Genomic DNA, 13,857 nt, shown 5'->3' with positions numbered 1-13,857 from the left:
GTGACAAAGGGTTATTAAGGCTACTGGGAATTCCAATTGGAAATAAATAATTAAATAAAATTATTTGCTTGATCACATTTAATAAGCCTAATTTAAAGGTTTGTTTTTTATAAAAATATAAAATGACAAAACAATAAAACAAATACTTTCTATCTATTTATAGCCATTTTCAGCTTATTTTAGGATGTTCGGCAGCCCTACTATGTTCAACAGTCTGGCAGCACCGCGTTTAGGCGCGCCTTCAAAGGTTTCTGGCAACACCAATGCAATAGCGTCGCTTCTTTTGTGTAATTTATAATTCTTGTGAGAAATTAGCGGAATAAGTTGTGTTTACTTGTAGTAGTTAATGTAAAAACCGTCAGAAGTTAAGTGATAACAGCAAAGATGTAAGATCTCGATCGTGAGCTGCGGGGGAAACGCGATAAAATCATACTAACGCGGAGTGCACCCAACTATTTTTCAGGTCGAGGGCCCAGAATGATGACACTCTGGAGCTGGAAGACATCCTCAGCCAGCCGGTGAAGGACAGGGAGCGCTTCGCGGCCTTCATGATGCGCAAGTTGGCCGAGAACAAGCCGCCGCCGAACGCCAATCTCTTTGGAAACTTCAAGATCGATTTTGACCTGGATTTTGAGCTGCCACTGATCAAGAAGTCCCAGCCCAAGGCCAAAGTACCAGAAGTACAGCCCCTACGCGAGTTGGCCAGTGCACCCGAGCAATGCAATAATCCGCCTGTGGACCAGGCCACCAATGAGAATCAGCCGCCGCTAACCTCGCCCACATTGTCGCCCAATCATCGTCGCTCCTTGCGCCGCAGCGGAAACGTTCCGGGCTCCGACAAACTACGTCGCCATGCCATCCGCCGACGATCCCGCAGCTGCGGACGCCAACTGCTCCCAGAATTCGAAGAGGCCATTAACCTCACCCGCAGCCTATCCAGTCCCGTGGACTTTGTAAGTTGCACACATCTCCAGGAAATTCATCATCTAATTTTGGATATTTTTAGGTCCCAGAAATAAGCAGCACTCCCTGCGCAGAGAAACCTAAAGATGTGGATAAGAAAACAGTCGGGAACGCAACTGAAAAACCAGAAAAGCCAGCAGAGAAACCAGCGGAAAAATGTAACCAGCCAGTGGAGAAGCCACCGGCCAGGACTTCCGTATTTGCCGCTGAACTTAAACAAATCTGCGAAGAACGGCGGAATTCATTTCGCAACAATGTCATGCAGCTGGACATTTGTGGTCGCTCACCGCAGTCACGCCCCTCAACTCCACCTTCGTCATCTGCGGCGGGTCTGCGACGTACCTACACCATGGAAAAAGGTCCAGCTCCGGGACAGCTACTGCTTTCGCCTTCGCATCGGAGTGTCACATCACCAGTGGTGATCAAATCACCAGTGGTGAAGGTAAAGCGAATCGCCAGTGAGGTCATAGTGCCCGAAACACCACAACGACCAAGTCACGAGCCTGCCTGGCAATCGCAGCCACAACCTGAGTTTGTGGTGCCGGAAACACAGCCGCAGGATCTGGGTGAGCTGGTCCAGACTCTTTCGCGGAATGCCAGCGGACCAATTGTGGTGATCAATGCAGCCAATCCAAATGTGAGTGTGAGACGGGACTCAGCACAGGTACAAAATGTTCCGACTTCTCCAGTTGCATCTCCTGCTAAAAGTTTCGCCGCTGCCTCTTCCCCCAAACCGAAAGCACAAACTTCGCGGGTCGTAGAAAATCAAGATGCCATCATGACCGACGACGAAAGCGACGAACAGCCCAGCACTGCGCCATTGAATCTAGCACCGCCGGGCGGCAATACAACCCGCCAGCGACGCTTGCGCAGTAGCAATCGGGCTCGAGTTATTTCCGAAGCTCAGGAGAGTTCTATGCGCCTGCTTAACCTCCACCGATCGGACAATGCCAAGAAGTCTAGGCCCCGCATGACGGCTATACCGCTGAATAAGGCCCCTAGTGCTCCCATTAATGGCGAGCAGTTCGCCAACGAACTGGCCCGCATGAGCAACTACGAGATTTTGGATCTGCGCAAGCGCCTCTCGTTGAACGAGGTAGTTCCTCTTAATGGGCAAAAGCGCCGTTCGGAGAAGCTTATTCAACAGGAGCTGCTGCGAAGAAATATGATGGACGAGGCCGACGGATTGCCCCGAAAACCATCCTCTTCTGATGATTCCGAGGAGGAGTATTTGCCAAAGCCGCGAAGAACACGCAGTCATCGACGGAGCAGCAACGAACGAACGCAGAACGGCCGATCGCGCTCTAAGCGACGGGAACTTCCAATGGTGAGTTATCCTAGCAAATAAATATAATGAATTTCCTTTAATTTTCTTTCTGAATGCTGGTTTACAGACGGAGGAGCTAAAGAACTATTTGGGACTTTCCAGCACAATGGAAATTCGACGAAAGCTATCCAGGGAAGGCAAGCGAAGCCTGTACACAAAGGGGGACTCCAATGTCGAGGATTACGATTCGTCATCGCCGGTAAAGCTGCCTAGGCTAAGCAGAAGCATTCAAATTGTTCCGCCTCCTCCCGCTTCCTTGCGCTATTCACAATCGCTGCAAAATCTTCGCCGCAGCAGCAAATTTGATTTCGATGATGTCGTGATGGCTGCGCCTCCTGGTTTTCATAATACCAGGAATAGTGATACCATTGAAATCGCTCCACCCCCTCCCGAGTATGGTGTAAATACACGAAACAAAGGCACAATTGGACGGAAGAGCCATAAGGAGGATCTTCTTCCACCCCCAACGGAGTACGAGGAACATAGTGCAGCCAGACTTTCTAGGCAATCCATTTCGTCTGGACGAAAGACAAAGGAGAACGAATTGGTTCCACCTCCTATCGAATATATTGAACAACCAGAATGCGAAGGAATCGGGGAAGAAATTTGCAATGACGAGCCACAGTTTAATTTGAAGGCGAAACAGAGTGGACAAAAGTCGAATAGAGAGTCAGTAGTGCCACCTCCATTGGAATATATTACCCAAGCGGAGAACGATGGAGAAATCGAAGAGGATCGCAACTGTGAACAACCAAGAAAGTCGCAGAAAAATACAAACAAAATTCTGCAGTCCAAACCGACTGATCAAAGTACAAAAGACAAAGCAGAGCACACTGATCCACCGGAGCCACCGGAAAATGGCGATGACGATAGTGGAAGCGATGTTGAGCAACCAAGGAGGTTAAGGAGCAGGGGAAATAAATCGGAGCACATCAAGCCGAGTGGACAAAAGGCAAAGAAAAACGGAGTCGTTTCAGTTCCATTCGAAAATAATGGAACCCCAAATTACGTTGAAGACGAGGATGAAGTAAGAAACTCGGAGGGCAGAGGCGAAAAATCCCTGCAGAATCTCACTAAAGCAAAGGCCCAAAAGGATAATGTGGTTCCACTTACATTAGAATGTATTAAAGGTCCCAATGATAAAGCTTCAGAATCGATATCGACAACAAGTGCCAGTGAATCTTCGTCTGGTAAAAAGAAACGTAATCAAAAGAGTGTATCCAAGTCCCAGAATCTCTCAAATTACCAGAAAAGTATGGAAGCTGATGAAGTATTTACTGGTAATTCAACGACTCGAGAGGATGAAGTTATTGAAAAATCAGAGCACATGGAATCTCTACGCGTAAATACTCCCACACCTCCGCTTGATCCAAAGTCAAGTGATGGGACCACCAACAACCGATCTGTCCTTGAGGATTCTTTGGCCGACGATGTGCCCAGCACGAGTCGAGCGGCTCTGGAAGCTCTGCATCGTAGTCAAAAAATGTCAAGGAATCAGGCGAAATCCCAGGAAGTGTCGAACGCTGAGGTGGTGTTTAAGAAACCATTGGCGCCCGCACCTCGGGCAAAATATAAGAAATTGAGGTCCGAGGTAGATAGTTTAAAGCTGTCCAAGATCACGGTGGATATGGAGGATACCTGTAAGTATTGTGATCTTTATGCAATACGTCAAACTAAATTCTTTTATATTTTCTGCACCCTTAGCTGGCATTAGGCGTTCCAAGCGAGGTCAAGTTCCACTTCAGATGAATTGGTGCCATACAATGGATCCTAGGCAGTTTAGCTTCATGCAAGATTTTACAGAAGCTCCTAACAAAAAGTCAAAGGAGAAAAAAACCAATCTGAGTAAAACGAAGAAAGCGAGTGCCACAAAACCGAAGAAAGCTGTGCGGGACAACTCAGTGGCTGACCGTGGACCATTGTGCAGCAGTACGCCGCGAAATGTCGAAAAGGGAACGGAGGCAAAGCAAAACTCCGAGTCTCTTGGAATCAGCCCCTTGGCGTGGGAAGATACAGAAGTGCAAACGGTGGTTGAAAAGGTAGCCAAGAAAAGAGGGCGAAAAAAGAAGCCAGAGGAAGTTGTACAAACTGAAACACAGCCTGAGCCGGAACCGGAGCCAATGGTATCTTTGGCTACTCCCCTCAGAAGCAACCAGGAAGAGGTCACGGCATCTTGCGTAACTCCCTTCAGAAACGATCACGAGACGGTAGCGGAGCCAGAGCCCATTGTACCACCGGTAGCTCCTATCAGAGATGAACAGGAGGAAGCCTCCATTCAACTGATGCACTGGCTGCGAGGCGTCGGCGAGGCCCAACCCACTCCTAGTATGTCGGATGAAAACGCGAGTGTCTGTAAGTTAGAAAGCTATTTATATATTTCTTATCATTCATTACATTATCTCTGCAGCTCCTGCAAACGATTTGGTTTTCAGTCAGGTAGATGGTATTGACTACGCTTTCTACAATACGAAGGAAAGGGCAACGTTGGGATATATGCGATTCCAGCCCCACCAGACTCGCAACAAGAAGCGTGCGAAAGTTCACCCGCTGGTATGTAGAATAAAAACTTATTTTAGTTATATTTTGAAGATAATTAAAAAACTATATTTATTTTAGAAATTCATTGTGCAATTCGGTGAGTTTGCCGTGCAGACAATGGCCGAGGGCGAGGAAGAGGAAGTTCATGCAATCCTACGTGTTGGCGACATGATTGAAGTGGATAAGGGTAAGAAATCACAGCAATAATACTTACTAAAAAGCGTACTTATTAATTTCTGTTTTTTCAAGGCTCCAAATATAGTATTCAAAACGCGATAGATGATGTGAGTGTTCTGATGGTTATACGCAGTTAAGAATGGTTTTGTATTTCATAGACTTAGAAGAGGGCTGAATTATATTTTTTACGTTTTCATCACAGAAAAGAAAAATAATAAAGTGTTGTTTTGTTAAAAAAGATTAATGTTTTTTTGTATTTAGTACATATACTGTATTTACTGGCACAGATAAAAATGCTATTCATTGTCTTTGTAACTTGGGAGTGTGAACTTGATTTTTCTCCTCTAAGCTGCTCAGAATTTCAAGTTCATTTAATTTCCATTTTCTTTGAAATTCACAAGTTGCTCGCCGGTGATGTGGATGACATTGGAGACTTCAAAAGCGAAATGGCAAACAGGCGTAACAACGACAGAAAGAACAAACAAGCAGCCAACACAACACAACACATGCAACTTTTAACACATTTTGCACGTCTGCTTTGTATGGCAATTTTTAAAAAAAGCACACAAAAAACACACTCAGCAGGAACACAAACATAAATTCTAAAAAAGTAAATTGAATCAACAGAAACTTTTCCGGCAGGTGTGCCCGTGCCTGTGCCTGCATCCCACTCGTGGCTAGGAGCAGCATTTAAAATTAACCAAACACCATCTGACATTCATTACACCAGTGTCAAGCCTTTGATCATCGCACGCTCCGCACTCGATTCAGAGTTCCGATGAAAATACACTACGAAATTCAATTTGAAACGATACTTAAAAATATATGTAAATATATAGAAAATGTATCATGGAAAAAGTATATAAAATATAATAACAATTTAGTAAGGAACCGATGTATATGTGTTTTTTATAAGACTTATGTTAATTTATTCGATTAAATATTTTCTCCGAGTGCGGAATGACAATGAAAACGCAATTTCGCAGGACTCCTTCAGGTGTCGGCGGGTTGAAATCGGCAGCCGGACTCCCACGCCCACCGCCAAGTGCATGCCAATCAGCGTGATACCTGTAGTGTCCCTTTGAAGTCTTCAGAAGTCCTACGGAACGGCTGCTTTTCGAACTGTGTGGGAGGTTCTTACCTGTGGGTGGACAGATATTGCTGCCTGGTTAGCTGAATGCCCAACCAGTTGCTCCTTTTCACGTTCAATTTCCATTTATTTGCCGGCAGGAGTACAACAACCCGGTAGGCATGCCAACAACGAGGACAAACAGATGAGTACCATACGACCATTCACATGTGGCACAAAGAAAAAACTTCATGTGGGAACCTGGAAAATTCAATGAGGAAATATACTGAGCTAACTAAATCCTTTTATAATGAATCAAGTTTGAAATTTATCCTGATAAAAATCATTCCATAACAGTGACCCATTTATCTTTCAACTTTTAAATGCCATAATGAAATAAACTTTAGTGAGTTAAATAGCATTTATAGCCATCGTCGTTGGTCATTGTAGCTATAAATCTACATTTAATTATTTTAAACACATTACCTATAAAAGTTAATTAGTAAAATACAAAAATGTAGTATTTTAAACTATTTTAATTTTTTTGTCTTAATTAAATAAGTTAAATTTGTTTCTGTGTACTTGCACTATAGGTACTATCTCAGAGCGGGTTTCAAAGGACAACTAACAGGTGTTTAACTTGATTTGAGTTTAGGTAAGGGTAGACATACTATATATGGACAATATATTTTCTGCTTAACAAAGTGTTTAAATCTGGAAATACATGCGAGATATGGGTGATACAAAGTCAGGCGCAAACATTCTGAATTTAAGTCTTAACTTCAGATTAGATTAAATTTAGATATAGATGTTGGTACTATTCAATTAGTTTAAATTCAAGGCTTTCACTTGTTGGCAGGCTCTTGACCATGAGCTGCCATAAATTTTATTTTCTATGTGAAAAAACTCAGCGACTGAAGTATTTTGGGTCAGAGTCTGCAGTTAAAGTCCATACTTACTGACCCCATTCATCTTGCTCTCGGCATTGTTTTCTGTGGCGTTGAAAGGCGATATCTGTTATCAAGTATACGCCGGGTAAGGCCGGATCATCGGAGAAAAAAGGTGCTCATGCATATTTAAAAAGTTCTCGACGTGAGTGTGTGGTTTTCTGTGGGGGTGTCAACAAATCCATTTTATAGGTGGCTAAGAGTCCCGAAATTGCTCGACTCGGTTCACATGCATTTGCATTACGAACAAGAGTCACAAAAGTTTTTTTTGTTTCGAGGGCAGCTGCCGAGAGTGTCTCATGTGACTGCCAAATAAATAGACCCATATCAAAATTTAATTTTGCTGTGGGTCAGCCGTGTCTACCGAATGGAGTTCCATACAGACAAGCGTCCACACAAATATACAATAATCCCTCTGCTTGGCTACGAACATACATTTATATATCTTCATTTATTTGTGCTTTAAAGAGCTGACCACAGAGAATTGGTTCACCATAAATTCTTATTTAATTGCTTGTCTTGAACTCTATTGTGGAAGGCAAAACATTTGGAAAATGTTAACTTCAAATTTAACATCGAATTTATAATAATTTGATTACCACAAAAATACACTAAAAAGGTTTATGTTACGATAATTATGAACATTATTATTATAATTTAAAAATTATTATGAATTGGAAATATTTTTTTTAATTGACTTTTAAATAAAAAAAATATGTTTTCGTTTTTTTTATTTGTTATAATTATGGACCATATAATTATTATTTAAGTGTTATTTAAATAGTATTTTAAGCTATAATAATATGCATTAAATTATAGTTTAATTATTTGCTCAAATGAATAAATCATTTAAATGGACTGTATATTAAAAAATCGCATTTAATCTGCATAATTAAGTAGGCATGGTTAATTGGTCATTTAATTTTTTCAATCATGTCTGCTTGATTTGCTCTAAATAGTGCAGCTGGACAGACTAAAGGCCAAAAATATTTATTATTTTCACTTTTAAATGAATGCTTACTCATATTTGGTTAAGTTGCAGCCGCAAAAGCCACTGTCACTAAATCGACCACATAATCTGACTACGTGTCACATTTTCTTCTCCACAGTCCCAGTCGCTTGGATGTTGCGTGCCTCGCCAGCTTTTTCACATGGAACACACAAACGCTAATTAACAGCAGCTGCTTCGCTATTGCATTTGCGGTTGATTAAAGCATTGTGTCCACCATCCGCATCAGCTCCATCGCAAAAATTCTAAATCTATGCCAGTGTCAGTCCACCGGTCAGTCTGCGGTGGTTCCCCAGTGCACACTGTCCAAAATGAATATTTATTACCGACAATATATGTATTTTGAAAGTTAAAAATTTGTTAAATAAACTGATTAGGATTGTCAGCCATGAAAACCATTACAGCCTACATTGCGTATACGCAATTTTTCTTGATAACTGATGGTAAGGCAATTACATTTTTTTGTAGATTTATTTTTGTTTTTTGCTATTTATAAAATGATTTTTTTTCTCAGTGTACCGTGACCTAAATTAGTTTTGCATTAGAAGTGCAGCAGGGACCCGCTTTTGGTAGCCACCATGAGTTCGGTGTAATGTTAATCAGGAGAACATGAATTTAGCCCGCTGGAACCGACGGCTACATCATCTGATTAACAGGTTGTTCTACAAGTCCCGGGCTTTATTTTTTGGTGCCTTTGAGTTTTTCGCTTCGCCATTCATTTTAATTAATGTTGTTTCTGCTCTTGATGTTGTTGCCGACCGTGTTCAGCGAAAGTAAATTATTCAAATTAGTTCTCGTTTTGCATTGAAAAGGGTTTGATTTTCGGGGTGAGGGTAGCTGACCAAAAGACGTTTCCCATTTGCGGTCAGCGGTATATATGTACCTTGTATATTTAAATGAATTCATGTGTGTCCCTTTGGCATAATGAAAATGTTGAAATTTTGAGAAGCTTTTAAAGTCCTTATTCCGACTTCGAAGGGCTGTCAACCCAAGAAGGGTTTTTGGATTTCGGTCAAGGGTTGATGTCGTAGGCTTAATAAGAGTACAAGCGTTGAATATGCCAGCTAAATGTTTATGTCTGACCTTTTATTTATATTTATTGTTTAGCAAGTAATATCAGTAGACCTTTTTTGTATTTTTATATTGCTTTACGATTTTTAGTTTTTAGCAAATTACTTGAAAATGAAATCTATAGAACATCTCAAGATAAATATGGACGTGTCTTAATTTAGTTAGGAAAAGAAAGGGGAAAACCTAATAAAAGTAATTGTATTATTTTAGTTTTTGTCATTTCTAAAATAAACATTATTTTCAGAAACCATCAGTGTGGCCTACTTTTTGGGGCTTGAATAAAAATTCTAGATTGAAGAAGTTCCTTTTATTGCACCTATTTACATTCAATTACAGAAACGTTTGAGTTCATCATGGAGAGAAATTCTAATGCAAACGGAAATGCAAATAAAAATCTGAGATATTCGGAATTAAAATCGAATGAGAATTCAGGGAATTTGGCACGTGTCCAGATTCATTTTTTCGAATTGGCGTGAAGATAAAAAGAGTAAATATTTGTAATTTGATTGTGCAGCGGAAATGCATCGATGCATTCGAGTGGTTTATGCATGGCAGCATTTCTGTTTCCTGTCGGCGATAAACGCCGCATTAGGGGGCGTGGGCGGTCAATCGATGAACCGAAACATAAACACACAACTTCAATTTGCCCCAAAATATCACACTACCTGGGTGGCCATAAAAACCACTCAGCCCCGAGACCATTTGGGGGTGTCGCCCCAAAGAGCGTCGAAAGTGCCAACGCAGCAGCACCAGGAGTCGCCTTTGATGATGACCACGACCTTTGGATGGGCTTCGGCGACCAGGTGCTGGTCAAGTGTCCATCCAGAGTGATTTCGTATGTAAGATGCACACGAACGTGTGCAAAAAGGCTGCATGCAAATTGCTCGACCAACGGCCCACAACCAGCATAGTGCCGTGGGTGTGCCCACCCCCCGTGGACAGGAGCAACAGATAGTTTTCCCGGCTTCCAGGAGGAGAGTGCCGGCCATCTGTTGGGGAAATCGGCGCATGTGCAGAGGCAATCGGAGGGGAAATACTATGGTCATCACTTTTCTAGTTTTATTTGTAAACAATTTTAATATTTGTCTTTATAAGTTAAATTCAAATTTCATTTAAAAAATATTTTTAAAAATCAATTTTTATATTATAATTATTTTTTGGATCTAAGGAAATAGCTAATTTTTAAGGAGTGTCGTTTTTGGATAAGATTTATGACCATTCTTTCACCTTCCTTTATAGACTTTATAGAATTTTTAAAAATATGTTGCAAAAAGATATCGTTTACACTTGTCACTTTCGAAAATTTTTTATGCACTGTGTATTGCTCACAGTTTTCTTAAGTAAAATATGTAAATACAATTGAATAAAAATTTCTTTGGTTTATTCAAAATTAAGAATTACTATATATAATTAAATTTAAATTTTTTAATAATTCCCTCTTAACCAGAGAATAAATGAATTAAATTTTAGATACCTTGATAATTGTAATATTTTGAAAGCAGCAAAGATCATCTTTTTCTTCACTTCAGTGTGCTGCCATTTTTTTTCGAAATTGTGGGAAATTTACACATATGTTTTTTATTAACTTTTATTTTTAGCATTTACTCCCTATAATATTCCCAGAAGCAGCAAAAAATATAATCCACAGCTTTGAACAGAAGGACTAATTTCCAACGAATTTTAATAATATGTTTTCCGTACAAGCAGGAAGTTCACCGCTCACGAGGAATGCTGTGGCGCCCACTCTGAGCCCACTCATCAGCTGTTTGGCCCTATCAGAGCAGCTGGTGCCGCTGATAAGAAACCACCTCCTCGTGCCACCTGCTCCCTGGAAGCGAAAGGCTGCAACTGGAAGGCTGAGACCCATCGGCTTTTTGGCCCACTGTCGGCAGCTCGTCGGCTCCTCTCGGCTGTCTGCTTTTGGCCACAGTCGCAACAGTTTGGCCAAAACATCCGCACATTTCAGTTCCTGTACGGCGTTGCACGTTGACGGTATCAACGGCATCTAAAGCGGAATAAAGTTCGCGGCGGTTGCCAACAAGTGACGTTTTCAAATACGATTGGTAAAAGTGCTGAACTGTGCTAACAATAAATCGAAAAGTGAATTCGTTCGTAAAGTGTGCTTACAACAATTTTGAAACAGAATTCTATGCAAAATGTGCTTAACGATTTGGAAAGGGATTTGGTTTGAAAATTAAACACTCACACAGTGTGTAACGCGGCGTATACGTTATATTAATCATTAATTTTCCGAGTCGAAAACATCAACGAATGTAAATTGACGGGAAACATAAGCCGATTGTTTGTAAGTCATGTAATTTTATTTAAATATTTATAAACTTTAATGGCGGAACAATGAATAATTATTCCATATTAAAACATAATAATGGTTATATCAATATGAATGATATTATCTTCATTATTATAATCTTTAAGGAATTCGAGTACTTTCGATGCTTGGAATTATTCTGAAGTGAACGTTGTTAAGCGAAGTCTCAGTTTCAGGATTATCCGATCGGGTTTTCTAACTGTTCTAATGTTATTGAAATAAAATATGGTATACAACTTAGGATCAATTTTAGTTATCTCAGAATATATGGAAATTCGCCTTAGAGTTATAGATATGTTAGGAATCTTAATAACTTTATTTCAAATCATAAGATAATAATTACTGAAATAAGTGCTTGGCTTGTCGCAGGATGTCAATTTGATATTATCAAATTAACTTTCGAAACTTAAACATTTTTTTATTCCGGCAAATATTGTTTGCTACTTTTCTTGCATAATCCTGGTTCTATCCATGCCAAATGTGGGCAAATCATGTGGGTGCATGGCTGCCAAACTGAAGTCGAAGGACTCTGGCAAGGCTAAATAATGCGGAACCACGCCAACAAGTCGGATTGCATCCTTAAGCGCAAAATGCCGTGCCATGTCAACGGGCCAGGAACAACAAACCACAATATTGCGAGACCATTAAAAACCTGCAAACACTAAAAACCCCAAAATAACAATAATAATGGTATAGCGGTATAGCGGAGGGCCAAGAAGAAATGGTAGAAATGCAGGAAATTCACTTTCTCCAGCGACAAGCCAAGCAATTTCTTCCTTTTATGTGCCGAACTCGTTGAAAAACCACCGAAACGGGTGGCGCAACCGGGGGGGTGGGGGTCCAGTGGGGGGTCCGCAAATGCATTTTCGGCTTTTCCCACACTTTTCCTCTTACCTCCTTTCTGTTTTCTTTTCATTTCGCTCTGCTTCTGCCTGCAATTTGTTTTTCAATGACTTTGTAATTGAGTTAAAAGTTTTGTTCTAATTTCGCTTGTATTTTTCGGAATTTCAATAACAATAAACTTTTGACAGCTGCCGAATCGATCCGAACCGAAATCAGAGCGATAACCCCGTTATATATCCCCACGTACATACATATCCCAGGGAAAAACTACCACCCAGTTGATTAAATTATATGACATGAGCTTCATAAAACTCGTTTGTGGCTCAATAAATTAAACAATTAATGGTCCGGCGAAGGACATCAATGAAATTGCAGCATCATTCCTCAAGCGGCGGCCAATGAATCCTCGTTCTGCGTGCAGGATTATATCCGTTGCCGGAATAAGGACGATAAGGACAAGGATGAGCCGAGTTCGAATGCGTGGCGGACAATTAAAAAAAAGCTCGTAAAAGAGAAAGACGAGTAAACGACCATCGAACAATTTACAGGCGTAACCAAAACGGGCAACGTCATCCGGACAATGGCAGCAGAATCGTAGGCCATCAGCGCTCCATGTCACGTTTCTTTTTTTTTCCGTTCGCCCCCCTGTTTTTCCTCTTTTTCCCCTTGCACTTTTTTCACTTCCACTTTCCATTCAGCCAGTTATTAAGGGTAAAATTTTTAATTAAATTCTCGCTTGAATTAGCCCCGTTTCAGTCACGTGTTAATAATAATAATCAAATGTCCAGGACAACTTCTCGGGCGTAATCATGTCCATCCTCGTCGAGGCCATGACGCAGGATAACGCCCCCTTTGCGGAAAATCCAGCATAACAAGTAAAACTTACTACGGCCAATTGATTTTTTCCCCGTTGTATTTTCGAACTTTTTTTCGGGCCTCTATTCGTTTGTTCGAGATTTATGACCAAAGGCCTGATTAAAATATTGTCTGACGTTGGCCTGTTGTTGATTAAGGCCAGTTATGGGCGCTCCACAGCGGTGGGTTTATGGCAACTTGGTAACTGGTAACTGGCAACTGGAATAACGCAGACGAGTTTATTTATACGAGCGTTTATTGACAATTGAGGTAGGTGCCGAAAGACAATATTGTTGTTTACGCCAAAAATATGTCAAAATGTTGATTTCATTGCAAGGCAAACAATTGGGAAATTGTCTATCACAAAATTTTAATGGTTGAACTATTTTTGAAATTTAATTGAAGAGTTATTTGAAGCAAAATATGCCTATTTAATTTTCTGTCTGCAAGAAATATTCGGCATTTACTGTGCTCATTGTTAGTTGTTAAATAAATAAATAAATTAGATGCTTTTCCAACAAAGAGAAAATGGCACATTATGTACAGAAATATTCAAAAGTACACATTTTGATATTATTTTAAAACTTTCCTGCCTATTTATGGCAGAATGCATAAAGCCTAACTATTTAGCTACTTGTCTTGCTATTGAGTAACTTTGGGTAAAAATATGTCAACAATGTTGGGCGCCATATATTTGCATATGCGCTCAAGGAAACGAGAAATTCTGTC

General features: G+C 40.7%; 2 protein-coding genes across 2 annotated transcripts in view; both read left to right on the top strand.

The window, feature by feature from the left end:
* Positions 1-237: 237 nt before the first annotated feature.
* Cenp-C (Centromeric protein-C) lies at positions 238-5,243 on the top strand. The gene is made up of 8 exons (XM_070216461.1): positions 238-386; positions 464-953; positions 1,007-2,290; positions 2,358-3,930; positions 3,995-4,642; positions 4,698-4,840; positions 4,907-5,015; positions 5,078-5,243. Coding segments are annotated over exons 1-8 (4,314 nt in total). The 5' UTR covers positions 238-384; the 3' UTR covers positions 5,143-5,243.
* A 6,032-nt stretch (positions 5,244-11,275) lies between these two features.
* Positions 11,276-13,857, top strand: part of 5-HT2B (5-hydroxytryptamine receptor 2B) — a 47,017-nt gene continuing 44,435 nt past the window's right edge. The window contains exon 1 of the mRNA XM_044394061.2: positions 11,276-11,406. The gene's annotated coding sequence lies outside the window, so the exon portion shown is untranslated. The remainder of the gene's footprint in view (positions 11,407-13,857) is intronic.

The sequence above is a fragment of the Drosophila takahashii genome, chromosome 3R, assembly GCF_030179915.1.
Source record: "Drosophila takahashii strain IR98-3 E-12201 chromosome 3R, DtakHiC1v2, whole genome shotgun sequence".
In the NCBI taxonomy this organism is placed as follows: domain Eukaryota; kingdom Metazoa; phylum Arthropoda; class Insecta; order Diptera; family Drosophilidae; genus Drosophila; species Drosophila takahashii.
This window is presented reverse-complemented; position numbering and strand designations above follow the sequence as displayed.

Excerpts from the sequence above, each read along its gene's own strand:
- Cenp-C (XM_070216461.1), top strand. Across the intron at positions 954-1,006 it reads TATCCAGTCCCGTGGACTTT|GTCCCAGAAATAAGCAGCAC; the intron begins GTAAGTTGCACA and ends GGATATTTTTAG. Across the intron at positions 2,291-2,357 it reads AGCGACGGGAACTTCCAATG|ACGGAGGAGCTAAAGAACTA; the intron begins GTGAGTTATCCT and ends GCTGGTTTACAG.